The sequence below is a fragment of the Carassius carassius genome, chromosome 17 (assembly GCF_963082965.1).
Source record: "Carassius carassius chromosome 17, fCarCar2.1, whole genome shotgun sequence".
Classification (NCBI taxonomy): Eukaryota; Metazoa; Chordata; class Actinopteri; order Cypriniformes; family Cyprinidae; genus Carassius; species Carassius carassius.
In genome coordinates this window covers 19,255,500-19,282,117 of record NC_081771.1, presented here as the reverse complement: position 1 = coordinate 19,282,117, position 26,618 = coordinate 19,255,500, and the positions used below count along the sequence as shown (strand labels likewise).

The window sequence follows — 26,618 nt, the reverse complement described above, 5'->3', positions numbered from 1 at the left end:
AGGCTTATGTTTTGAGTCTTCAAGCCCCTGAATATGTCAAGTTGAAGTTTATATAGTTTCACAGGTCTGTCTGTGTCCCTCGACTTTGATTTTAAATAAATAGAGGACAATTGGGAAGAATGTGTGTCCTCTGTTCTGCCCCCTTGTGCACACTAATCTATTTGTCTAGCAAATTTTATTGTTGTCATTGGGGCAGCGTGATTGGGTTACAGAGCTAATTTGATTACTTATAGAACTGTGACAGTTTCTCAGAGGTGAAAAAGAGGAGCAAACAAAGAAACGTAGAATTCTGACAGCGTGAATTATGGTTTGTTTTACAAAATGTTCTTTAGGCTGATTTAAATCTGAATTTCACCATTTGCCATTTAATGCAGAAAAAGGTTATGTTCAATTCGAGAGTAAAGCGGTTTCCCTTCATCTTGAAAAATGTCTTTCTTTGGGTATACCAGCTCAGTGGATCTTGAAAGGCCTTTTTTTATTTTTGGTGTTTGATATTTCACTTCTCTTGCCAGTTTTCTTTTAAATAAATGTGGAATTATTTAAAAGGGATAGGGGTCTGAAAATCTGACATTGTTCCTTGCCACAGTCAGAATGATTTCCTAACTCACACCCTGCCCGCAGCAGGCTTCGGTAGGTCGGTTTTTTATAATACCAGCGTAAGTTAGTACAGCACAGCTTCCTTTTGCCCTGTGCCTCAGTGCAAGCCAGCTAGCACTGTGATCTCCAGTGGGAACACACAGCCACCGAGCCAAACTATGAGAGAAATGTAAACTAAAGTACTGAATCAGGCTGCAAATACAGTACCAGCCAGTGTCCATGACGAACAGTGCATATGTCAAAAATCCTGTCTGATTAGCTGAGATAAGCATGTTTTGAAAAGACGTGACAGATGATGGCGCGTCTACTGTGTTAGAGAGTTTGCACAAAGAAAGAAAGCACTGAAGTTAGGCACGCTCGAGACAAGCATAGTCAGAAAATGTGTGTATTGGAAAAAATGTATATGGGTAATCTGAAAGTTCACTTTAAAGGTGAAAAATATATTATGTCATTCTAGTTTAATGGATACATTTTATTATAGTAGCTGTGAGTGTTTTTATTGGGTCTCATTAATCACTTATAAGAAAAGGAAAGGTGCAATTTTTCACTATTATAAAATGTTATACAGTACAGACCAAAAGTTTGGACTCGCCTTCTCATTCAAAGAGTTTTCTTTATTTTCATGACTATGAAAACTGTAGATTCACACTGAAGGCATCAAAACTATGAATTAACACATGTGGAATTATATACATAACAAAAAAGTGTGAAACAACTGAAAATATATCATATTCTAGGTTCTTCAAAGTAGCAACCTTTTGCTTTGATTACTGCTTTGCACACTCTTGGCATTCTCTTGATGAGCTTCAAGAGGTAGTCACCTGAAATGGTCTTCCAACAGTCTTGAAGGAGTTCCCCGAGAGATGCTTAGCACTTGTTGGCCCTTTTGCCTTCTGTCTGCGGTCCAGCTCACCCCTAAACCATCTCGATTGGGTTCAGGTCCGGTGACTGTGGAGGCCAGGTCATCTGGCGCAGCACCCCATCACTCTCCTTCTTGGTCAAATAGCCCTTGATGCCTTCAGTGTGACTCTACAATTTTCATAGTCATGAAAATAAAGAAAACTCTTTGAATGAGAAGGTGTGTCCAAACTTTTGGTCTGTACTGTATGTTCTGGAACATTTTGGACTTTTCATATTAACAGAATTTGTTGAGTTAATTTGGCATTTATATGTACAGTTTTTTTGTTTTTGTCTAAGAACACAGAATTGCTATCTGTCATGCCTAACATTTTAGAAAAAAAACTTTTTATATTTCTAGATCAGAAATTGTATTAATTTTAAGATTTTTCAATCGCAGTCTGAGGTGTAGCTATACTGTATATTATATTCGATACCATTAGCCAAGTCAGTATTTGAACATTTTTATTCAGAAACATACCAATATTGTGTTATCCACTAGACTAAATATGCCTGCTATTAGATATTGTAGTGTTATTGTAATGAAAAGCAATTGGCAGCACTTAACAAAAAGTATATCATTTTAATAAAGCACTAATAAAACACACCCATATTCAATATATCATTAAATGCATTAGTAATAAATTATTAAAACTTTTGTTACAAGCATAGCTGTATAACTGCAGGCTTACCTTATAAACAAAACTAAGTGGAATAATGTTCAGTCACAGTTCCTAGTTGTGGTTTTATTGGCATTTCACAACTTCAAACATGTCTCATTTTAGAGTCGGAACTATCAGCTTTGTAAAAGCCGATCTATAAAAGATGTAAGAATGTTCTGGTTGATGTCAGTGACTCACAGGAGATGAGACATCCTCTGCGACACCTTCATGGAATTCCTCTAGTGACATGGAGTATATGAGAAATTTGACTATCTGAAGGATTAATGAAAGGCAGATGCATCGCTGAAAGTTTCACCACATTTTGTTTGTCATTCTCACCATCAGTTAGTGTTGATCTTGAGTTTGAATTAAACACAGGGCTAAGAGCCCCATCTAGGAGTCATTACTGTGTTTATTTTAATGAGTGATCATTGAAAAATGCAAATAATGAATGGAATAAAAGGAATAAACTAGTTAGGCTTTTTTCAAGTGTTTCAGGAAGTCAAAAATATAGATTACATTAAGTTTCTCTGAGAAACAGATCATAGTCACAGAATATAAACAACAGATTTATGACGTTTCTGTGGATGCACATGTGCTAAAGATCAGTCATGTGTTTTTGCATGGCAAATGATGAATTTAAATCTGCACGCACACACAACTATTCACTGTTGGGGCATTGTGAAGTTGTTTGTTCATTCAAATGTTTTGTGTGTGTTCTTTCAATCAGGAATGCAGGGGGTGATTGTTCTTCTCCTCGTCGCTATCATTGTCGTGGCTTCTTGGTAGACTTAATGAAGAGCAAGTTTCTGAAGAGAAGACGGCACATATATTAGAAAAACCTTCTTTGAGGTGAACGAGAGATACTCACAGGCTCCTGTCCCCTTTTCCATTTATGAAAATAATAAAACCCATGGCTGGGAAAAAGTCAAGGAATGGACCACTATGAAGAACTAAACGTCTTAGCTCCACAGATAATGATCAAAGTAGGATTTGGAATGGAAAGGAAAATAGAAAAGAGTTTTTTTATAGTATAATGAATATAACCATGAGCTCGAGATGCTCCAAGGGGGGAAAACCTATTTCAGTTCTTTGTTTGGCAGCGTATCCATCTTGTAAACAGGGTCCAAGTCACAAAGCAATACATATACAGTATAATGCAAATAACTTCTTAACTTCTCTTTCATTTACAGGTCAGATTCTATTTTATAAGTGAGAAAAAAATGAAATGCCTGAGTTTGTTATGTAACACTTTCCTGTAAATAGCTTTTAGCCTGAAAATGTGACTGTTAGAAATTCTAATAAATGTAGTTGGTCAGCTTTTGTCTCAGCTGTTTAGATGGTAATATTTCAGTTATCACAAATGTTAGTGCTGATCATTTCTCACGTTAGGTCTTATTTTCTTGAACCTTTACTGTAATTACTGACTTAAATCTTTTTTTCAACCAAATTTATAAGAGGGGGGAAAATGAAAAGGCACACTAGTAATATTTTGAGGTTTTATTCCAAATGAATGCTGAATGTAGTTCTACCAGGTTGGTGTTCAGTAGTTATCTTCCCCTCTGGACTTTAATCACAACCATCTAAACAACCACAAACTGTAAAAAAGAAAAAAGAAAAAGAAAGACATAAAAAATCCACAATGTCTTGTGTCATTAAATATTTTCTTATAATAACCATAATATATTAGTATGCACTGTAAAACAATATTGCAGACATCTTGTATTTGCCACAGCTAAATTTACAATTCATAATATGAACAAGAAGCAATGTATGTAAGGTCTGCTGGTAATGTCAAATACAGGAGCCATCTTTCCACTGCTGCGAAAAGTCAAAACTGAACATAAATTTACATCGCTGGAATACTAAAAATAAAAATGAGTGTGCACTAAGATACTGAGTGCCAAACAAAATACATTTACATGTGCTGTTACGAATATTGTCTGTAACCGGTAAATACAGCATATGTATAAATATCTAGATGTCATACATTGGGTACATTTACAAGAAATAATCATTGAGTAAAGATGATAATTACTGCACACGTAAACCGTTCATCAGATCTGACTTTTTTTTTTTTTCTTTTTTTTTTTGGTATCTGATGTTGAAATGATCAGTTCTTGCAGTTTATTTTCTTAATGATCTGTGAAGGACTGACCACACAAGCAAATGTTAAATGACCCTCAAAGATCAGTGGAAAAGCTGTACTTTAGAGAACGTCCGTCTCATTAGTAACAAAATAAGTGTGTGTGTGTGTGTGTGTGTATGAGCAGCGTTTCTCACAGTGAAGAGAATTCTCTATTGTATTAAAACATTACTGTACATGCATTCCTACATTCACAGATGCTAAACAGACATGGAAATGTTTAAGGAGAGATGCTAAATACTAGTACTAAACTAAAATCTAGTTAAAGGTAATTTGTACACTTCTAAATACTGTTTTACACACAAGGAAAAATACGAACTATACAAACCATTCTGCCAACACTTCCAGGACTTACGAAAAGGCCTGTTTATAGAGTGGACTCGTCACACTGAAGTTCAGTTTTAACAAAAGGACGTCATCGTCCATGTCTGGACTATAAACAATTGAATCAGAGCATCAAATAGAGCAAGAACTGCTGTTTGTATTTAGAGTCATCTACCTCAATCATCATGTCTTATACAAAAATATACATGGTGGTTTTATTCCCAGTTCAAAAATAATTGTAAATGCATGCTAATAATTTTAGGATTTGTACAAGCATGCTACTACATTTTTATGGATCCTAAATCAGTTTTCACCACTTACGTGTACAGATTTGATGTAAAGAAGTTGTGGCATGATTCACAACACATGGCTTAAATAAAAAAATAAAAATTAAATCAACCAAATGTAGTATATTTATGTCTGTTGAAGAGAATGGGCACTGCTTTAAATATGTATAAAGCTTCTTTTCTATTTTTTTTTACCTTTGAATCAGCAAACTCTGGGACACTGACAGTAAAAAGGGAATCGGAAACATGTACACTGAACAGAAAGCTTGATTTGCTTTTGTGGTGCATCTGCTCGGACAGTCTGCACCAGTCTTCAAAGATTAGTTGTGTTATTTGAAATATAAATGTCACACTGTACATGAGCTTTTCTATGTTGTCCTTTTCATTTTGTTTGCATCTGTATTCAATGAAAAACAGCTCAACGAAAATTGCAACAATAATTGAATGAATAATTATTTTTAAAACATAGTATACACCAATATATGCATACAGTTGTTTGATTTTCATGGAGGTTGTTACAAAGTCATACTTTTTAAATACTTTTCAAACCTTGGAAAAAAAAGAATATTTTAATTTGGCAGAAGAAGAGCAAATTAGTTTTGATATCTGTCATATAAAAAATTCCTTCCAAAATCTGAATTTTGATATTTCTGAAATGCTGTCATCTCAGATGCCATTATGTATAATGCATAAGTTAGAGCATATACATTTTTAAATGCAAAACTGATGAATGAAGTTGTTTTGTTTTTGTAATGATGAAGGACTGTTCCTTTAAATATATATATTTTTTAGAATATTAAATATGGCTAAATCTGATTCTCAACCAGACTGAAAGCCATTTAACATAAAAGACTTTTCTTTATGCTGAACACAGGTGCAAAATTGGCAAACAGGTCAATGGAAATGAAAACTGCATTGTGAACTCCTTCACACGTGTTCCTATTTAAAAAAAAAAAAAAAAAAAAAAGTTAATATTCTCTTCATGCTTTTATTCAAAGCAGCGATGTTTAGTCCGTCTTTTTTTTCTTCTCTTCTTTTCATCCACCACTCGTCTGGTGTTTCTCTGTCCAGCCCTTTCACTATGCTTTCTTGCATTTTCCTTTCTTCTCCCGCTGCTGAAACTTCCGGAGTCTCCGAGCCCAAGTGTCCTTCCACTGAATGACCAGACTGCCCTTGTCTGCCACCACTCCGCTTTGTCCAGGAGAATCCTCATCATTGCCCAGCAGCAGGTACTTTTTGCCATGCTTGATCTTTGGGCATTTGCAGGCCACATCCTTTGCTCTGACCCACAAAAACTGATCCCCCCTGCGGATCCGGCTTTCTCCCTGTTTGTAGACAGAGATGATGTTGACAGTGAACTTCCACCACTCGCCGGCTTTGTCTGCCTTTAGGATGTGGACCTGAACAGCTGGTACAAAAACAGAAAATAGAAAACCGAATTAGCTACTTAATACAGATGGGTGAAATAAAATTTTAAGCAGTTTCAGCAGTTCTTTTCAAATAAAAATATTTAAAACTTTAAAAATGTTAACATTTAAAACTAGCTTAGACCAAGTTCATTGAGAAATTATATTTGTACGGTTTAAAATTAAAAAACGATTTGAATGGAAGGAAAAATCCTAAAGATGTTTAAACTTAACATTCGGCCATTTGCACAACATATACAAGTGTACAGTATGTTCATTTATGTTCACAATGAGACCTGAAAGTTTCCGAAAACTAGTGGAAATGTTTCCATTTTGCATATTTCTAATTTAATACAACTGTTTCCATTACAAATTCTATTATTTGCATAATTTAAGGGAAAAGTAAAAAAATAAGTTGATTCATTTCAGAATTTCTTTGTGACCCTGGACCATAAAACCAGTCATTAGATGTACAGGAATATTTTTTAATAGCCAATAAAACATTGTATGGGTCAAAATTATAGATTTTTCTTTTATTCCAAAAATCATTAGGATATTAAGTAAAGATCATGTTTCATGAAGATATTTCCTACCATAAATATATCAAAACGTAATTTTTGTTTAGTAATATGCATTGCTAAGAACTTCATTTGGACAACTTTCTTAATCGTAAGGATATTTTCTAAAGATTGAGTTTTTTCGCCCCCCTTAGATTAGTAGTATCTTGGCCAAATACTGTCCTATAGTTATTTATTGAGCTTTCAGATGATGTACTGTATAAATCTCAGTTTCAAAAAATTGACCCTTATGATTGGTTTTGTTGTCCAGGGTCACATTTGGTTTTGATTTGTGGCCTAGATCTAAAAGGCTTTATTGTTTTTTTAATTTGTAATCTTTTTTTTTCCAAGGTTCATTTCAAGGTTTAAATTAAAATTTAAATAACCGATTTTGTGTGTGGTCTTAGACATTTGGATCCTACTGCATACATATATTTTATTCTAAAATCTTTGTTGAATAAATAAAAATGTACACACACTGCGCCATAAAAAAAATGCAGCAGTGCACTGCTCCAGTGTGCCTAAATTTACAGCCACAATTGAAATGATAGTTCAGCCGTGAGTTCAGAGTCTGGCTTTGATTCTGATTAAGTCGTTTGTATCTTCTCAGTTGCCTCAGCAATGCAGGTCAACCTTCAGTTTAAAGTGCTTTCAAATAAAGCATGTAACTCAAACCCCGCCGCAGTTTGAGATTCCTTGCAAGTGTGAATCCTCAAAATCTGCTTAAACTGCCTGTAGACTCATGCTGTTCCCCTTTCATTATTAATAGCCTTCAAGGTGCTTTGTAAGGTGACTTTGACAAAAAGGACCAGCAAAACAGGCAGATTTAATTTCGTCTGCGTAATGCTTTGCGCTTGGCTAAAGACTGAGGCTGCATCATGCAGGCTAATGGTTGTTGATCTATGTATCTGTCTGTTTACATTATTTACATACTTTACACAACATTTTAAAGGCTAGTGTTAGAGTATGCACATCACTGGACCCATTTTTAGTTGTTTTTTCCTCTGATATACAACATTTAACCCCGGGTTACAAACATTCTGCTTGTTAAGTTTCCTTTATTACCATTGCAAATCCCCTTTTCACATTTAGAGGAATCAGTTTATATCTTGCGCCACACAGCATCCCACTAGACTCTTTAAACTTCTCATTTGTATCAGGTACCAGGATACGCAATGTTCTTTAATATCTAAAAAAGGAGATTAGAACATGCCAAGTGCTTCAGATGTGTTTTGATTAAATTGCAACATGTCTGTGTTTATTTAATGGCATCTCATTTCAACTGTAAACTCCTTAACATGTTTAAGCATTACAATCAAAGGTAATTGTTTAAAGGGGGGGGGGGGCAATTATTTCTTACCCTCATGTTGTTTCAAAACTGTGTCATTTTGTTTTTTCTGTGGAAAAATTTTCTGTGAATTTTTGAAGAATGTTCTTGCAGTTCTCTTACATATAATTGAAAGTAAATCAGTCAATTAAAGTGGTTCATATGATTTGTTATTAATATTCTGATGCTGTACAATAGCTTTGTGTAAGTGAAATTTAAGCTGTTCACTAAAAGCTTGATATCTAGTGTAGCTTGTTCCTAAGAGACGCGAGTATGTGTGATTCATGAAATACTCATTCTTTGGAGTCTGATCTTTTCAACTAAATGCTTAATGCAGTTCACACAACTGTCCAAGAGTTCACTCTTCTGACTCTCAAGCTCACTTCCTTCATGACTCACAGTTAACTCTTTACTGGAGAGGATGCTTATCAGTTAATAAGGTGTAATTTTGATATGTTTCCCACATAAAATTGTTTTTCTGAAATGTTTGTCTTTTTTTCTTCTTCATTTTTTAGTTTAAGCCTTGTTAACTTGACAGATTTGTATTTTATTTTTATTATTTATTTATTTATTTATTTATTTATTTATTTATTTATTTATTTATTTATTCCTTTATCCAAAAATAATCAGAAATGAAATTTGATAAACCTTTAACTTTATGTCAGTGTCACCATTTGGAAAGGTGGAAGTCATTTATCTAGTGATTGCAACATCACAGCCTGTGGAAGCCCAGCTGTGGTCAGGATTCCTGTGGTGTTTTATGGGTAATGTGCCAGTGAGGCATAAGGTTGTAAATATCATGCCACAAAGGGCCCGATTCTCCTATAAGTCCTTTAGATGACTCCATCTTCAAGCTCAATACCATTTCCAGCCATTTCCTTCCATGCTGCTGTAGCATAAAGCCCCCCTGATGCTCGAGAAGGCAGAAGGAAAGTGGATTAGGTTTAATGCTCAGAATGGGGGAGTTTATCCTAGATTGTTCACTTTTCTGTAAAGAAGGAGCTAGCCAGCTCTCCATAACTGAAGACAACTGTAAATTGAATGCAGCGGGGGACCATATTATCTGGATAAATTCTTAAATGTTTATTAAATGAGTAATGGCAGTGTAGAAAGGAGAACATGCAAAGCCGGTCTGCAGGAGGTGACAGGATCACATAAGACGCAGCTTCCAGTGTGTGCCAGACCTTCTCTCTACACTGCAGGGATCCCCTGTGTCTTCACCTTCAATGTAACTGATTTTGGAGAGGTCTTCTGAGCATAAATGCTTCCTGTAATTATATATATATATATATTCTTGAAGGCTACAGTTCCTTATTTAAAATGTAAATTTCAAATTTAAATTTATGCTTTTAGCAGACACTTTGACTCACATTGCATTCAGGCTAACAATTTTCTGTTCAAATATAAAAAAATAATAATAATTATGGCTGGATATATTAATTTATTTAAAAAATATAAATAATGCCATTCGTGCATACAGTGATTAGAATAACATATTATATGATTTGCATTGTTTTCATTTCTGAATTAATTTTGCTATTTTGGGGAGCATAAAGGAATACACATCAGGGTGTTACAACTTTCCTGATACAAAAAGAAAGAAAAGAAACAAAAACTACTATGATGTACAGTATATATATATATAAAAAAACAAAGTTAAAAACAAAGCATAAAAAAATAAGAATACTAATAACAAGGCAAGGTTAGGTTAGTTCAGTTTGTAGAGTGTCATGTGGTACAATTTCCCCAAAACATAATATTTACAAATAAATAATTCACAAAATTTTATATGAAAAAAATGTTATTTTTACCTTTACATTTTTAATGATTTTAGTCATTACATTTAAACCTTGAAAATGATATAAACTTATTTAAAACCATATGAAACCAACATTAAAACAAATTATACATTTTGTTTCTTGTCAAAGGTTTTTTTGTTTTTTATCTAGACACTATTAATTGTCATTGATCCATATAATAACTATGTCAAAGATCAAGGCAAAATGTTTTTTTTGTTAGAGTATCCATTTTATTAATGTTCAAAAATATTAAAATTATAGCTATACCCATATCATCTCTATTGTGATTTATTCACCATCAATAAATTACCTGAAATTAATCAAAAGAGCTGTTAAAATGCTCTGGCTGTTATTAAATCTGCTAAGCTCTTTAAGTTCCACGGGGTCTCGCTTGACTGATGAAACGGCCCACCTCTGTAGGAGAGGGGCTGCACATCTGCTCCTATTTGTGGACAAGAGAGGGCCTACTGCCCCCAGGAATGCAGGACAGGGACATGCTCTTCCCTTAATGAGGATATCTGTGAGCACTTCGGTCCCTTCTGCTCGTCACACTGCCATGGCTTGATCCGCTTTGGGCTCAAAAACCTGCTGGGCTGTCCGTCAACGCAGCCTCCCTTAAACCCTTCCCTGATGGTCTTTCCTCCTGTTTGATCCTTTGACTTTCTTCTTGAAAGCCCTAAGTAAGCCATCACTACAATATACCAACACTGAGGGGGCTCGAGGGACTTCAGCTTTGGATGAAGAATAAAGATGTTGTCGAGGGCAAGGATTTGAGCCACCTGCGTAAATGTGGGAGTGTGGTACGGTGTTGTGTGCACTTTTCTCACTCACCGTAATCTTTCTTGCAGTACTTCTTCATATTAATCTTCAGCTTGCCTTTGGAAGCCTTGCAGTAGGATTCACAGTCTAAAGTTGGAGGTTAAAAGAAGAAAAGAAGGGCAAAAAAACACAATTAAATGATGTAAAAGAGGGAACGTTGTCAAAAAAAGGCAGCTCTGCAAACTAAACATCTATCCTGAAGTCCTGGCCTGTTGTGACACCCATCTGCCCAGTTTAATTGTGAGGCTGTAATAGGGCTTGTGAGGCATTCAGCAAAGTGTCTTTTGCTCCTTAGAAAAACAGGAGACAATAGGTCCCTCTCATTCTGCTCTCTGGATGTCTGGACCTTCCCCTGCTCTGATGGGAGCCCTCTAAGGCCAAGCGTATTGTGCCACCCAGCCATTTTTTTTCAGCTCCATGCTAATTTCTCACCCTTGTCTCCACTGTCAGTGCCATGATGGGTCTGATTAGGGCTTTTTGAATCACGCTCCCTCCCTCTCTGTCCTGTCAACCCACCCTGTACGTCTGTCCTAAAGCCGCCCTCCCCCACCGCAACCCCTGAAGACCATTTCAACCTTTGGCATTTATTGATTCGGCACTCAGGGAGGTGGTGGTGAAGGGGGAGCAAGGGTTGTCCAAGCACAAAGAGAGGTCAGGGGGGAAATTAGCAGCGCATAAAGTGTTTAAAAATCTTGTTGTGTGTAAAAATAAAGAAAAAACTGTGTTATTTGGTTCAGATTTCGGTACTCTTTTTAGCACGTCCAGATAAATAACTAACCATTGCGCCTGTACGACGACACAGACACGATTAATTCATTAAAAAAACACCTCTTTCGAGCATGCAGATGTTTAAATAGAGAAGATTTCTATTGCTGTTTCCCTTACGCCCCACATATTGTCATGGCCTTTTTTTTGTGGATGGATGGATGAAATGAGACAGAGGAGGGGGAGAGAAAAACCTTTCAGCTCGCCTGCATATGAACAAACTTCATTGTTTCGGCCGACCCTCGCTCCATGCCTGCCTTTTACTTTCTTTTGGACTCGCTATTCTCTCTGTGTGAATGAGGTTGCCTGGGGAACAAAGGAATCCGAAAAAAATGCCAGTGAAAGTAGTCGCGCAGAAGTGGTGGCGCGAGGGACTCCGAGGTGGGGTTGGGCAAGTCAAAGCGTGCACACTGTAGATTGTAAGTGGCAGAGAAACTGTAACCGAAATGAAATTGAGAGTCCATAGTGTGGCAGCTTCATTTCCATTTAAATGAAGACTGTAGAGCGACTGCTTTGTTTTCCTATAACCCTGTTTAATGCCATCACGATACTTCCCTTTGAAAGCCATCATTTCTCATTAGCTCTCCTCTAAGGAGGTGATGAGCACCCTGAGATTCCTGTTTAAACATCTCATCTCCCGCAGCAAGGACAAATGTACTCATTGTGCCCCCTCTTGAGTTAGGGGAAGTAGGGGTTAGCTTGCCGTCCCATCATGATTCTCCCAAAGAGACGGTGGCGCCTTAATGGATGTTTTTCCTGCCGTCTTTTCGCATGAAAGCTGTGTATGAGAGATTTTGGCACCAAGTCTAGTGGCGCTGTTAGCGGTGCCAGTGAGTAAAAGAAAGCTGCGTGTAAGTTTGAATGTGAGGCTTGTTTGACACTGAAGAATGAGTGGAGGGCACTGGTTACACGCTGACTGTGAGGACCCCTGCAGGGAAACATTTGTGGACAAATTCTCTCCGTCGCTAGATGTCGAGGGAAGTTGCTGGTCTGGAGATTCGGCGGAGAATAACTTTTCGCCTAACAAGTCTGTGCTATTCAATGTCACTCAGCACTTCTGAAAAGCCTTGACATCTAACACTGACAATCTAACCTGCTTGGTCTTTTAGTGCTTGAAGACAGCCAGACACTGTACTCCGTTGTTAGCAAAAACAGCCTAAAGCTGACCTGAGGTCTGTTTCCAGTCTGACCTCTGATGGAACGAACAATCCTATTCATGGCCGCATCGCAGATCTGGGAACTGTAACAATGAGGTGTGAATGAGCGCACAGGGGGAAGGCTTTCTCTGTGCGGAATGAGACTGATTGAGAAACAAATTGCTGCAAATAAAGCATGTAATTAGATTATAGCCAGAGCCCCAAGCTCCCACTGGGGCAGGGACTCAATGGGCAAGCTGGGTCTATTCCAAAGGGAACTGCTTTTTTTCCTCCTTCCCTCTCAACCTCTCAAAATATCCTTCTCTTTTTTCTGTCGTTCTTTCACTCCATTCAGGACATTTAGTGGAAAAAAATAGCTGTCTCCTGAACTCCGGCAACGGTTTAAAGAAACAGACCAGACAGCGCGTGCAGTTTTGATTCACAGTTTGTTTTGGTCACGGTAGCATTGCTCTAATGGGGAGAGAATGGGTAGAAATCAACTTCATTACTGTAAATGAAGCCCAGAGATGTGTGGGGACTATCGCCAACACTCGAAATGGGAGAGAGGAGAGGCCAGCTCTAAATTAGATGAGAGCTTTGCATTCACGATGAGACACTAATTCAACACTATTCACTCTCTTTCTGTCTCTCTCTCTAATTCTCTCTATCTCTCACTCACTCCCCGTTTTTGTGTGTTTCTTTTATAATCACAAGGAGCCTCATTGAATTCTATAGTACCATTTGGTCTTACAAGGGTAAAAGTGTTAAAGGGTTAGTTCACCCAAAAAAATAATCTGTCATTATTTACTCACCCTTGTGTCACTGAATGACTTACTTTATTTTCTGTCAGAAAAAAAGGCATGGTTGGGGGCTGTTTGTGATCACATTGGGTAAAACTAAAGTCTCATATTAATATATTATCACATTACATTATTACATAATATACTATAATCTTCAGGGGTAGATAAGCTACAAAGACCCATGTTAAAGGGCACAGACTGATGTGCCTGAAATTTTTTTTGCATCTTTTTAAAAAATTGTTCTTACAGAGTTCTGTGGAATACAAAAAGTACATTTTGGAATATCCTGTCCACGCAGTTCCACTTAGTGATATAAAATAGGTACTAGAGCTCTCAAGTTCCAAAAAAAAAGTGTGAAAGTAGTATAAAAGTAGCCCATATCACTCTATATTCCATGTCTTCTCAAATTATGCAATAGTTTTTCATTAGGAACAGATGGAAATTAGACAGTTTTTAGTAAATACAATTTGATTTCAGTGATTTCAAAACTATTTACAAACAAATAGATTATAAGGCACACACATTAGTCACTTCTTTTGATTTTTTTATAGTGTTTTCTTTTTTCAAAAATACAAACCATAATTATTTCAAAGAGAAATGACAGTTGGTCACACTTTATTTTAAGGTCCAATTCTCACTATTAACAAACCATTAACTACTACCCTTGCCTCAATAAACTCCTTATTTACAGCTTATTAATAGTTAGTAAGGTAGTTGTAAAGTTTAGGTATTGGGTAGGATTAGGGATGTAGAATATGTTCGTGAAAGTGAAAGTCATGACATTTGCCAAGTATGGTAACCCATACTCGGAATTGGTGCTCTGCATTTAACCCATCCAAGTGGGTAATATGTGCTTTATAAGTACTAATTAATAGCCAGTACGTTATTAATATGCATGCTAATAAGCAACTAGTTAATAATGAAAATTGGTCACAAACTAAAGTGTTGCCAGATAATAATGCGTTTGAAAACATGAGGTTGAATAAATACTGACATATCTTTTTAACTTGTTATGTAAAATATTACCATTATTTACAACTAAGCATCTGCGAATCCATGCAATTAATGACTAAAAACAACAGGCACTGATCTCCTAATGCAGGTATGTAGAGACATCTCTGTCAGTCCTAGATGAGTGTGTGTGTCTGAGGGATTATGCAGGGGTCTTGGGAGTGGTGACTCACACCACGCATGACCTCGCCACACAATATGTGTTTTGTCTGAGCTGAGCAATCGGAGGTATCTACAATGCATTCCTCCCCTCCATGTGGCAGTGCTGAAGACATATTAATATCCTCCTCCTCTCCTCTCTCGATTTTCCTCTGTCCTCCTGACGTTCCCCTATTTCATTCTCATAGACACCTGCTACACAGCTGCCTGTCCCACCCTCCTGCACAAGAACATACAGGATCGCAATTTTTCTGCATGGGCAACTGCTACAGAGAAGGATGATGGTGCCCTGATAAGAACATCTGCTTGCAATCGTCTATTGGATGAGGTCATATTTTTCTGCCGTATTGTGCTATCCTGAGGTGAGCTTTGGGCCTGGAGTAAAGGTATAATGTATGCAGTCCCATAGTAGGATGTTTGGGTGGTCTGGAGTGTCCTTTTTGATGGGGGCACTCAAATAGGTCTGTCCTGTGCCCCACCTCTCCATCAGCTTGATTTGGAATGCTGCACTTTCCTTGGAGGGTTGCTTTCAAAACCAGATGGGTCGAGCGTTTTAGGGGCTCAAAATCAGTGTTTCCCCCTTTGACTGGATTAAAGGTCATGCCATTTTTGCTAATACATTACGTTTTTTAAAACATGTTGATTTTGAAATATAACTGGCCAGTTGAATTCCATTAAATGATTGGAAAGGGTGTATTTCATAAATTTTCTGACCATTTAATCATTTTGCCATTATTGTCTGAACTGAAATTCTAACACAAATAAAGGTCTAAAATGTGACAAATGGTGTTTACAAACAAATAAAAATATACATAAATAACAGAAATTAATAAATAATTATTTTTATATTACTATTATCTAGAAATAATTTATATAGTTTATTTTTTTAATTGTTCAGCACTTTCTTTTCTGCAAAAACAAAAGACGGGCATAATGTAGCTATCTTGCATTTTAGTAATTAAAAAAAAGATTAATATCTGCATTGTTCCAGCTTTATAAAGAAATAAAAATATAAATTATATTCATATTAATATAAAATAGACAAATTTAAATAAAAAATATTAAAAACGGTATAGAGAGTTTTGTTTCTTCTTCTTGTTATTATTTGTTCAACACTGCTTTAGCTTTTTCTTTTCTACAAAAATACTAAGTCAAGCACAATGCAAGTTTAGTTTTACACATGTGCTGCCATATGCTTTAGGGTCAGGCCATGACAAATGGAAACACATTGTGGTTAATGGTTTAACCTTTTCCCTCCGCTTTGCCTATTTGTTTATTTTGCATGGGTCATAACACCCTCTATCTCAAATCATTGATAGTCCATTAAAGAAAGTCACTTTTCACAATGCAGTTCTGACATTTGGCAAGAGCCAAACTACCAGTCATGAAACCCGGAATTGGTTTCAGATGGGCTAGAGAAGAGTGAGTAGGACAAAAGAGGGAGAAATGAGAGAGAATAAAAGACGGTAGAAGAAAAATGTGGGGGCAGAGAAAATATCCCAGAGAAGAATGAAATGAGTTCCACAAGAGAGAGAATACCAGCAGCTCTGCTGTCAATCTTATCTGTCAGTAAAGCATTAGAGGTCTACGACGATCAACCAACAGCTGCAAAGAGTTTTTGCACGCTAGATTTCCTCTGTCCGTGAGAATGACGAATATTTTTTCAACAAAAACTTTCCATACGAGCAAACTAAAGCATGTTCACTCTCTATGTTGAAAATACTATGTTGGGGGAAAAAAAAGAGAGAAGCTGATTGCTCAGGGAAGAAAACTTGGGAAATTAAACATCTGATCAGGAGACACTTAGTCTGTAATTGCAAGAAATTTTAGGGAAGTGTTTGTATATTTGCGGACAGTGTTTTACTGTCTGACGCTGAATGAAATCATTTGGCAAGCATGGAGGTTAAGTCTGATGTTCTGCTTACTTTTTAGACGTATTTATAAAACATCTGTGGCAAGAACGAACACGTCAAGGGATGTAACTGTAAAAATAGATCCCCTTAAAATTTTCAGTTCCTCTTTCATAATGGGTTAGGTTGAATCAAATCCCACTTTACGCACAAAAATGAGGAAAACCTTAAAATATATTGAAAAAAAAGGCCTCAAAAGCACCACATTTAAAGACAGTTTTACAAGAGCACAATTCCAAAACAGTGCCAGTGGGCATGGAAATTTCTCTGGGGGATTTACTAAAAACTCGCAAATTGAAGAACACAGATGCAACATCTCATTTACATATTGACCAACGCAATATACCAAGCGCAGTGCAAATTAGCATAGTTGCAAATAAACAATAAAAAAATAATGAAGAAAAATGAATGTTTGTGAGACGTGACTCCTAGTTTAGGGTTCGAAGTCATCTTTTATTTCCTGAAGCAATTAAAAATAACATGGCTTGGCAAATGATACAGTATGTTCGAATAATGTGTTCTTTTCCAAATAAATTCCAAATTCCAAATAAATTAATACGTGTGGGAAAAAACCCTTTCCCTTCAACTACATGCTCTCTGTTCTCTGCGGTGCCTCCGTTAGCAACAATAATTGCAGACATTTCAAGCGCAAAATAGTTTAAGACATGCTTTTATTGGGCGTTAAATAATTTGACAAGCGCAAACATTAGTAAATCTCGTTGCGTGATTCATTTTAATACTTTCCTCACATAAATTTTGCGTCTGAAAGGTAAACTCCTACAAATGAATATTCAATCAGGCAAGTCAGGCACAAAAATAACTGTCCACATTTTTTCAGGACTAATTCATCACTGTGCGTCTTTGGTAAACCTGAATTTTTACAGCAAAAGACCAGTGTGCACTGGCACAAGCCTAATTCTCAGTCCTCGGATACTTACAAGTGACCTATCCAGATATGATTCAAAATGAACCTTTCCAAATCAAAACAAGTGTGAATCCACTAGCATTTTTGAATAGTGAGCAGTCCAGTTTATACTGTCTCCCATGACATCGAATTTATTATAACTTAAACAATATTCTTCTCATATGAGGCTAAGATCGGCACTTACCTGAAGGTTCCTCTGTGCTGCTTGCAGTGGTGGTCGGTGGAGCAATGGGAATTTCTATTCCAAAAAAAGAGAGTACAGTTATCAAAATAAATAAAGCATGAGAAAAAAATAAAAATAATGATGTTTAAAAATAAAAATGTAGGTTCACAGAAAGGCATAAAATTTGCGCAATGGAATTACTCTGTTGCTGTTATGAAAAACAGTGAGATACATGTCCAAGACTTGATTCTTTCATCCTTCCTTCCATGGCCTTTTCATGAATGGAGGGAATTTTATCCTCAGTAAAGCCATGCATGACGAAAGACCTTTGCAACAAAGTGATTGAATACATAAGTGGTAAAAAAATAAGAATTGTCTTTTGTCATATTGGAACATAAATATACATGAAGAAAATGCAGTTACTGCCATGAGGACAAAACAAAAGGAGGAATGAAACAGTTTAAGCATACCCAGAGAAATATGAAGAAGTTTATAAAAGAGTGCTCATGTGCTCTGTGGAGCTGGTGCACAAGCATGCAAAAAAGAGCCATTTGAAGGAAGAAAGAATCAAGTCTTCTGATAAAAAAACAATAAATAAATCATGAACGGTCTTCATCATCTGGTGGGGTTCAAAACTGTTTTTATGCTCTTGTTGAACTGTGACCCTAAGAAATGGTACAGAGCCAAAATATGTTTTTGTTGCTTTTATGGTGCTTTGGCCAGTAAACAAGGCTTAAACAAGTGATATCTATCTTTAATGTTACTGTTGTCAAATCTTAAAAATTCAAAACACAGCTTTTAATCAATAAGGCTTTGGACAAAAGCACACATACCATATTGAGTGGTTTAATGTGTAGTTCAATAAAGAACTACCAAAGAAAAGTCAATTTTGCTGTTGGTGTTTTGGAAAGATGTGCGCTGTACAATGATACACATTTTCTGTGGTGGTCTTACTTCCAATATCAGCACTACATATCTTGGGCTCCGCTTGGTGAACATGGGAATGAATTTAATGCCAGATTAAATTACAGTTCAAGCCTGTTATAAATTTTTGAACCCTATTGATTTATGGTCTTCAGAATAAGAGGACATGGTAGTATTTGTAGCCAAGACTTCCTCGTGTTAAACTGAGCTTGGCATGGATTTTGATACTGCTTAAATTTATATGGGCTATTAAAATAAAAATGGATTATTTCACAATTATGAGAGAAACTAAATATTTTCAGTTCAATTACCGCAGTATGCCCCTTTCCAAGTTTCACACATCAGTGCTTGTGATTTTCCCAGGAAAATCAAAGATTCAAAAAGTCATAGGTTGAATTTATTACATTAAACTCCCTGCCAGGAATTTCTCCAGAGCAATTTTTTTGTTTGTTTTACCACAAAAGCTCCAAAATGCAAACACCAGGGATGGTTAATAAGTTAGCTTCCTTCATTATCATGCAGTCAAGAATGTTATATGTTAAGAATCTTAAAATGTCATTATTATACTGATTTGGTTTATGAAGTAAAGAACTTCAAATTATAATTCTGTGGAATGACCTTAACTAGACATGGTTTCAAATTTCTTCCAACGTGATGGTTCATAAATGCAGATTTTCATGAACAGTTTCAGCTCAATATGTCAGCGCATTCCATGGACAAAAACATAAGTGCATTATGGCTCTTTGGGTATTGAAGTGGTTTAAAAAATAGAGATCTTGACATTGAGTGATCCACATACTTATGCAGGGGGCAATGGGAGATCGGCTCTGCTGGTAGCCTTTAGCACAACGGTTGCATGTGATACCCGTCACACCGTCTTTACAGGGGCATTGGCCTGTGGTTTGGTTACAGGTTTTGCCCGCGGCCCCCACAGGATGGCAATCACAGGCTGTGAGGAACAGAAGAAAAGAGATAAAAGAACACACGTGTGGGGAAACGCACATACAAACAGTACACACATACACAAAAACACAGATAAACAATAAAAGTAGCTTTTAGGGCCCAAGTCTGGGGAAATAAGAGGGAGAAGATTGGTGAAGCAGTTGAAAAACACACTGTGTTTTGTGAAAGTGGTGACCAGTCTCTAAAGAGTGTATCTCATGAAAAGAGCATGCACACACATATAAAACTTGGGTATGAAAGTCAATAGTTTAACAAAATGGCTTGAGAATGTTTTTTTTTTCTCAGTGTGCATTGAAGCAGGGTTCTTCAAGGAAAAGCCTCTCTGTTGTTGTTGTATCTGGCCTCTAAATGTATCTGGACATTTTTGGATACTCCTTGAAATGTCATTGTACTTGATATATATATGCTAGAAGTTTTTCCCCCCAGAATTTGCATCACATTTTAGATATTTTAATATTTTTGTATGTTCACACAGGTCTCACAACATCATTTTCTGCTAATATTTTCCAATTAAAAAAAAAAAATGTATATTTTTTTGTCTTTTATTAACAATCAACAATACTCTTTATCTTGTGAAATATGTTGCATGAAAGAATTCTTTACAATGCTTTTTTTATACAATGCAAAACCTTTTATACATTTTAAGAGTTTCTGAAATATCTAAACACTTTTTGGAACCACTCTATAGCAATATTCAAATATCGTATAATAAACACATTTCCTGAAAATATGTTTCCATAACATGTGCTTTCTTTTTTCATCAGAACATTGTGCTTGTGATAATAATGTATGTCACATTTCCTCCCTCTTGGGAGGTCTCTCTCTAACATATGGCTCAGCGTCTCTCTCCACTTCTTAAAGCTTGTGAACTGATTGTATTGCCTTTGTGTCAAAATTCCTTTCAAGTCCGTTTTCTTAAATTCCCACCATGGGTGGTTACATTAAAGTAATTTTGCAAAAAGAGCAATGCCATTTACTCAATATTTCCCACACATCACTGTGGAGGTTATACGCTGTCAAATATTTAACACATTAAATGAATAAATTAGCTCATTTATTTCTATGAGTAATGAAGCAGAGAGAGTTGTGCTTAAACTTTATTTCTTTTAAGCCTATGCTAAGAGCAGTGAAGTGAAGTTCCAGTCCTAAGGCTGGAACAGGGCAGAGAGACAGCCACTCCCTGCATGTCTGTCTCTTTTCGCTTGTCACTCTTTTGTCATCAAAGCCAAGTTTATGTCTTGTCTTTGGAGTTGTCATTAGGTAGAAAATTGCCACACTTCATCTTTCGTCACAAAAGTGCAGTAAACCACCTTAAAGATTCAATAAACAGCTCAGCTGACTAATTCCTAATAAATGAAACAGCCACTGTGATTGGATCATTAATTTAAGGACATTAATACTCATGACTCATTGGTCCTGTTGCAGCAGTTTTCAAGTAATATCCTACACAGGAAGAACCTTTTCATAGTTCCTAGAACCTATTTAGTTTGAGGCACTGTGTTTAGGGGAACTTAATGAGCTCCTACTTTAGAGTAGGTTCTAAAATAATTCTTTAGGACCTACAGTACCAGTGACATACGTATATGCTGATTGGTCAAAAGCATACAAAAAACTGACTACCCAGCATTTTTAAAAAGCAGTGTAAAAATATTTTCTTCACAAACATAGAAAACAGTGATAATGGCCTATTGTCTGCAGCATTTTGTTCTTTTCTCAGCCTTGATGATAACACTGCATGTTGTCATATGAAATTTAGTCAGATTTTCATGCTCTTTCAATCGCATAAATTGTGCGTTTACATTCTATTGGGAATGTTCAACAACCGATATTGTTTGACCGAAAATAGCAACAACAAAAAAAAAAATTAAAACAAATTATTACATGCACGACAGCGAGAGACTGCTTAGTGTTGCAGTGTCTCCAATGAAAAGAGGAAGGGGTGGTTGTTGTTGGTTACTGTATGATGATTAAAATCGTGAAATGGCCTTATACAATTAGTAAATAAACTGCAGAACGTTATGTTTTCTTATACATACATGAATTGCATGCATTCAAACAGTGCTGAACAAGCTTGCAGCGTTATTTGCTAGACAGGGTTCAAAGAAAAATCTGCACTGAAACATCTGCAATATTTTCTAATGTTTTAAAAGAATTGTCTTCTGCTCAGCAAGGTTGCTTTTATTTGAAAAAAAAAAAATACATGCCTGATTCAAAAAGGGTCTCAAAAATGTTAAGTAAATATTTTTTAATTGTTGTTTTGTTATTATTTTTTCTTTTAAAAGCAAGACAAAACCGTAAAAAGCACATTTTGGTTATTTTATGTGTCCAATGGTGAACATCATTCACTGGTTGCTGACGTTTGTAAATGCTGAAAATATACACATCACTGTCGGCTGCTTCAGAGTTTCCTCTGCCAATGCGAATGCAACCAGCAAAAGATAGATATTGGTTCTCCAGGAACCACCATGCTGGCTAGTTCCAAGAACTACGCGGTGCAAAAGCACCTTAGGTTCAATCTAGCTTTTTTGGAATAATAGTGATTACCTGTCACGGTGCAGGGTGCCTTCTCAGCTTCCCCTGCGGTCTGTGTTGTCCTGTCTGTTCTGTAGCTCGTGGTCTGGGCAATCAGTGCTGATCGTGGCAGGGGTGCGCAGATAACGAGCTGATTCTTTCCCTCCCGACGCTCGTTCCCCCACTCCCTTATATGTCTCTGCCTTTCTGTCTGTCGTCGGTAGATTGTTTTGTCTTTGCCTGTGTTTTGTGTGTGTGTCCAAGCTTCACTCTCACCTTCTGTTTTCCTGTCAAAGGATCTGTAGTTCGGAGATCCGGCAGCACGAGTGGTGTGCCGGCCAGCTTGGAGACCTCTGTGTGTGCCAGAGCATTTCATTATTGTTTTGTGTTTTGTGGCGAGAATAAAACTTCTCCTTTGCCCTACACTGCATCTGAGTCCTCTGTCTAGATTGCACACTGACAGAATCTACTCACCAATAAATGGATTCAGCAGAGGAAACGGAGTTGCGCTGAGCCCTTCTGCAGCAGGGCTCTCTTCTGGGTCGACGGCAGGAGGAAATCGCAGCTTCTCATCGTGCCTACTCGGAGATCACTCTCCAACTCAAACAGCTAGCAGAACGGCTTAACCAGCTGCAGGCCAGCCCTTCAGCAGCCCTGGCTGTTCCACCTGCCCCTTGCCACGTGTAACCGCGACTTAATCCGCCCGCTCCATACTCGGGTGAGACCAACTCATGTCGGTCATTTCTGTCCCAGTGCTCGCTGACTTTCACTCTCCAGCCTTCCTGTTTCCCCACGGAGAGCAATCCAGTGTAGCGTTTGCCATCACTTTTTTAAAAGGTCAAGCGAGAGAGTGGGGAATGGCCATGTGGGACAGCAAGCATGACTGTTGCGTGTCGTTTGAGGAATTCTCAAAGGAGATGCGCAAAGTGTTTGACTGCTCGGCACATGGTATTGAAGCAGCATGAGCATTGTCGCTGCTTGAGCAGGGAGAGCAGTCGGTGTCTGGTTACTCCATTCAATTCCGCAAGCTCGCTGCGTCCTGCGGCTGGAATGAGAAGGCTCTCTGGGATCACTTCCTCCACGGCCTGGCAGAGCATGTGAAGGACGAGATCTATTCTCTGGAGCTGCCCTCTGGCCTGGATGAGCTTATCGACCTCGCAATTCAGGTCGACGACTGGATTACTCTCCGTTTTCGGCACCAAAGAGAGGGGATTCCCCATGAACACGTTACCGGGATCGCATGTGGAGCAGCATGTGACATGATGTCTCAACGCCGCATCCTCCCGGAGGAGGAGCCTGTGCAGATCGAGAGAGCACAGCTGACCATAGGAGAGAGACGCTGTCGCCTGGATAATCAACTGTGACTGTACTGCGGTGAGGCGGGTCATGTGGTAGTGGCGTGCCCTGTGGAGGGGCGACACTTTTCACGCAAGTGAGAGCGCATGTTGAGCGTCACTACAATTCGACTGCCACCTGGTGGGCGTTCAGAGTTTCAAGCTTCAGTACAGTTTGGGGAAGCTGTTTTGCAGGTTTCAGCATTGACTGACTCTGGAGTAGGAGGGCGACTTCATGGATTCCAGACTGGCAACACGTCTGGAGATTTCGGCCGTTGCGTTGGCCGAACCTATTTCTGCCAGGACCATTTGTGGCACCCATCTCACTAACATTCTGTGTTGCAGGAGCAGCTGGTTAACCTGGCGGATGTACCGGAGCCTTACCATGATTTGGGAGCGGTTTTCAGTAAGTCCGGAGCTTCATCTCTGCCTCCACACCGCCCTTACGACTGTGCGATTGACCTGTTGCCAGGCACTTCTTCACCTGGTCCGGAGAGGGAGGCCATGGAGAGGTATATACATGATTCTCTGGTAGCAGGCATTATCCATCCCTCTTCCTCTCCAGCTGGGATGGGGTTCTTCTTCGTGGAGGAGAAGGATGGATCGTTGTGCCCCTGTATTGACTATCGGGGGTTGAATGACATCATGGTAAAGAATCATTATCCTTTGCCGTTGATGTCATCGGCCTTCAAACTCCTTCAGGGGGCAACCATCTTTACGAAGTTGGACCTCCGCAGTGCTTATCACTTGGTTCGGATTAGGGAGGGGGACGATTGGAAGACCGCCTTTAACACCCATACGGGGCATTTTGAATATTTAGTTATGCCGTTTGGGCTTTCCAACTCCCCAGCGGTCTTTCAGGCACTCGTCAACGACGTGCTCCGAGACATGGTCGATCAGGTTGTTTACATCGACGACATCCTGATCTTCTCCCAGGACGAGCACGATCATGTCCAGCACGTCAGGCCCACCCCAGATAGTCGTAGAGCGGTCAAGAGCTTTCTGGGGTTTGCCAATTTTTACAGGCGGTTCATGCAGAACTTTAGCCAGATCGCCCTTCCTTTTACTGATCTCACCTCCACAAAGAAACGATTCTATTGGTTGTCGCAGGCCCAAGCTGCGAAACTTTGTGAACCTTAAGAGTCTATTTATTTTGGCCCCCATTTTAACTGACCCATCTCGTCAGTTCATTGTGGAGGTGGACGCGTTGGAGGTGTGGGTTGGGGCAGTTTTGTCTCAAAGATCATCTTCGGACGAGAAAATACATCCCTGCGCCTTCTTTTCTCATCGTTTAACCCCCACGGAATGGAACTATGACATCAGGAATAGGCAGTTACTAGCTGTCAAGCTGGTGCTGGAGGTTGGCGTCACTGGTTAGAGGGAGCGCGATTTCCATTTATCGTTTGGACTGATCATAAAACTCTTGAGTACATTCACACCGCCAAGAGAATAAATTCTAGGCAGGCTCGCTGGGCATTATTTTTTGGACATTTCAGGCTTTACCATTTCTCATTGCCTTGGCTCTAACCTGATGCGCTGTCACGGGCTTTTGAGGCTGTGGCCATTTTGTACTGTAGCTCGTCAGCAAGGGAGACAGCGACTATTGTCTTAGATCACATTTTCCGTATTCATGGCCTCCCAGTGAAAGTGGTTTCTGACAGGGGTCCCCAGTTTGTGTCTAGGATTTGGACAGAGTTCTGTTGACAGCTGTAAGCAACTGCGAGCCTATCCTCCGGATATCACCCGCAGACTAATGGTCAGGCTGAGCATGCCAACCAGGATTTGGAGAGAGTTCTGCGCTGTGTGGCGTCTGCTGAACCGTCATCTTGGAGTTCCAGGTTGACCATGGTAGATTATGCGCATAACTCCCTCCCGGTCTCATCTACAGGTTTGTCTCCCTTCCAGTGCTGTTTAGGCTACCAGCCACCTTTATTCCCCTCTCAAGAATCTGATGTCATTGTTTCCTCCATGCATGCATTTATTCAGAGATGCCTCCATACTTAGAGGATCGCCAGAGAAACCTTCACTCGGACTGGCGAGAGGAACAAGGCATCGGCGGACCGTTACCGTATTAAGCCCCCACTTTACATGTGTGGTCAGAGAGTCTGGTTGTCTACTAAGGACATTAACTTCAGACTGCCCTCACGTAAACTGGGACCCAAATTTGTTGGACCATTTATTATTGCCAAAGTGCTTAGTCTGGTGTCAGTACGCCTCAAATTGCCCCCTCAGTTTAGAAGGATCCACCCAGTTTTCCATGTTTCAAAGGTCAAACCCGCCTTTCGCTCCCCCCTTAAGCCCCTGACCTCTGCCCGTCCACCTCCTAGGCTCATTGAGGGGTCGCCGGGCTATACTGTACGGCGGCTCATTGACGTGAGGCGTAGGGGTAGAGGTCATCAATATCTGGTAGACTGGAAGGGTTATGGTCTGGAGGAGAGATGCTGGATTCCAGCTCGCGATATTCTGGATCACGCTCTCATTGATCAATTTCATCAGCGTAATGGTGAGTCCTTCGGGGATGCCAGGAGGCGTCCCTGAGGTGGGGGGTACTGTCACAGTGCAGGGTGCCTTCTCAGCTTCCCCTGCGGTCTGTGTTGTCTTGTCTGTTCTGTAGCTCGTGGTCTGGGCAATCAGTGCTGAACGTGGCGGGGGTGCGCAGATCAAGAGCTGATTCTTCCCCACCTGTCGCTTGTTCCTCCACTCCCTTATATGTCTCTGCCTTTCTGTCTGTCGCCATAAGTAGATTGTTTTGTCTTTGCCCATGTTTTGTGTGTGTGTCCAAGCTTCACTCTCACCTTCTGTTTTCCTGTCAAAGGATCCGTAGTTCGGAGATCCGGCAGTGCGAGTGGTCCGCAGTGTGCCGGCCAGCTCGGAGACCTCTGTGTGTGTTTTTGTTATTTTGTGTTTTGTGGCGAGAATAAAACTTCTCCTTTGCCCTACTCTGCATCTGAGTCCTCTGTCTAGATCACACCCTGACAGAACCATAAAAAATGAATTGACTTATTATTTAATTTAAAAAATGGTAGCAGTACAGTGACTGCAATGGAAAATTAAAGAGAAGGATTTTCTTGAGGAAAACAGCATCTGCCCAACAACTGTCCAAATCATCACTGAGCCAAACAGTAAAGCAATGTATGGAGTACAGGTGTATGTCTCTCAAACATTTTAGCTTCTGCTGTCTGATAAGAACCTGTCT

At 38.8% G+C, this 26,618-nt stretch overlaps 2 protein-coding genes across 4 annotated transcripts in view; one reads left to right on the top strand and one right to left on the bottom strand.

Annotated features, from left to right (window-relative positions):
- The window catches only part of LOC132161279 (syntaxin-8-like), a 73,741-nt gene extending 69,960 nt beyond the window's left edge, over positions 1 to 3,781 (top strand). For both annotated transcript variants that reach the window (XM_059571229.1, XM_059571230.1), the window contains exon 8: positions 2,887 to 3,781. In XM_059571229.1, coding sequence (XP_059427212.1) covers positions 2,887 to 2,945 — 59 coding nt within the window. In that variant the 3' untranslated portion in view covers positions 2,946 to 3,781. The remainder of the gene's footprint in view (positions 1 to 2,886) is intronic.
- Positions 3,642 to 26,618, bottom strand: part of ntn1a (netrin 1a) — a 63,580-nt gene continuing 40,603 nt past the window's right edge. The window contains exons 3-6 of one of the 2 annotated variants that reach the window (XM_059571226.1): positions 19,414 to 19,563; positions 17,712 to 17,765; positions 10,834 to 10,908; positions 3,642 to 6,321 (exon numbers count right to left, since the gene is read on the bottom strand). In XM_059571226.1, the coding sequence (XP_059427209.1) occupies positions 5,993 to 6,321; positions 10,834 to 10,908; positions 17,712 to 17,765; positions 19,414 to 19,563 (608 nt within the window). In that variant the 3' untranslated portion in view covers positions 3,642 to 5,992. The remainder of the gene's footprint in view (positions 6,322 to 10,833; positions 10,909 to 17,711; positions 17,766 to 19,413; positions 19,564 to 26,618) is intronic. The other variant, XM_059571228.1, reaches the window with a different exon arrangement.